This window comes from Seriola lalandi, unplaced genomic scaffold, assembly GCF_002814215.2.
Source record: "Seriola lalandi dorsalis isolate HSWRI2012SDOR001 ecotype SW California unplaced genomic scaffold, Sedor1 jcf7180002054841, whole genome shotgun sequence".
NCBI lineage: Eukaryota > Metazoa > Chordata > Actinopteri > Carangiformes > Carangidae > Seriola > Seriola lalandi.
In genome coordinates, this window is record NW_019525394.1 from 22,643 (window position 1) to 24,184 (window position 1,542).

The 1,542-nt window shown below is 43.3% G+C and overlaps 1 protein-coding gene across 1 annotated transcript in view; it reads right to left on the bottom strand.

The window, feature by feature from the left end:
• Window positions 1-1,542, bottom strand: part of LOC111670213 (uncharacterized) — a 15,979-nt gene that overhangs the window by 11,570 nt on the left and 2,867 nt on the right. Inside the window, exon 3 of the mRNA XM_023426845.2 lies at window positions 19-81. Within this exon, the coding sequence (XP_023282613.2) occupies window positions 19-81 (63 nt within the window). The remainder of the gene's footprint in view (window positions 1-18; window positions 82-1,542) is intronic.

The window sequence follows — 1,542 nt, forward strand, 5'->3', positions numbered from 1 at the left end:
TTGTGTTTGAGGACTCACCACAAATCTCGATCCACTGATGTTGTTCTTCATCACAACCTTGTCGCAGCCGGACAGACTCATCTGTGGACAGACAGGGGGACAATGTTGAGTCAACACAGAGACTCTGTCTCTCCTCTCCTAGCTCATCTCTTCCTTTCCTTCCCTAATTCCTAATTTCCTTCCCTACCTCTTCCTTTCCTTTTCTTTCCCTCCTCTTCTTTTTATTCCGTGTTTATTTCTCCACATAAAAATGTGATTAATTGCAAATGATTAAACTGTGAACAATGACGTCGTCCAACCTGCGGTCCTGGTCCTGCAGAGGGACGGTCCGGCTGCTACCAACACCTATTGTCATTATCAATATATCTGACAAGTTTTTCCTTCAATAATCAATTGATTGTTTGTTATAGGCAGGGCAGCCAATCAGACTCCAGGAGGGGCTGGAGGCACCTCTGGCCCCTCCCCTGAAAATAAGCAACTGTTTGATGACAAGTTCATCAGCTCAATTTACAAGGTGTTAAAGTTGTGTAGCAGAGTAGTTGTGTAGTTGTGTAGTTGTGTAGCAGAGTAGTTGTGTAGTTGTGTAGCAGAGTAGTTGTGTAGGTGTGTAGCTGTGTACTTGTGTAGCAGTGTAGTTGTGTAGTTGTGTAGTTGTGTAGCAGAGTAGTTGTGTAGTTGTGTAGCAGAGTAGTTGTGTAGTTGTGTAGCTGTGTAGCTGTGTAGTTGTGTAGTTGTGTAGCTGTGTAGTTGTGTAGCAGTGTAGTTGTGTAGCAGTGTAGTTGTGTAGCTGTGTAGTTGTGTAGTTGTGTAGTTGTGTAGCAGTGTAGTTGTGTAGCTGTGTAGCTGTGTAGTTGTGTAGCTGTGTAGTTGTGTAGTTGTGTAGTTGTGTAGCAGTGTAGTTGTGTAGCAGAGTACTTGTGTAGTTGTGTAGCAGTGTAGTTGTGTAGTTGTGTAGCAGAGTAGTTGTGTAGCAGAGTACTTGTGTACTTGTGTAGCAGAGTAGTTGTGTAGCAGAGTAGTTGTGTAGCTGTGTAGTTGTGTAGTTGAGTAGCAGTGTAGCAGTGTAGTTGTGTAGTTGTGTAGTTGTGTAGCACAGTAGTTATGTAGTTGTGTAGCAGAGTAGTTGTGTAGTTGTGTAGCTGTGTAGCAGTGTAGTTGTGTAGCACAGTAGTTGTGTAGTTGTGTAGCAGTGTAGTTGTGTAGCAGAGTAGTTGTGTAGTTGTGTAGCAGTGTAGCAGTGTAGTTGTGTAGCTGTGTAGTTGTGTAGCAGAGTAGTTGTGTAGCAGTGTAGTTGTGTAGCTGTGTAGTTGTGTAGTTGTGTAGCAGTGTAGTTGTGTAGCAGAGTATTTGTGTAGCAGTGTAGTTGTGTAGTTGTGTAGCTGTGTAGCTGTGTAGTTGTGTAGCAGAGTAGCAGTGTAGTTGTGTAGTTGTGTAGCAGTGTAGCAGTGTAGTTGTGTAGTTGTGTAGCTGTGTAGTTGTGTAGCTGTGTAGTTGTGTAGCAGAGTAGTTGTGTAGCAGTGTAGTTGTGTAGCTGTGTAGTTG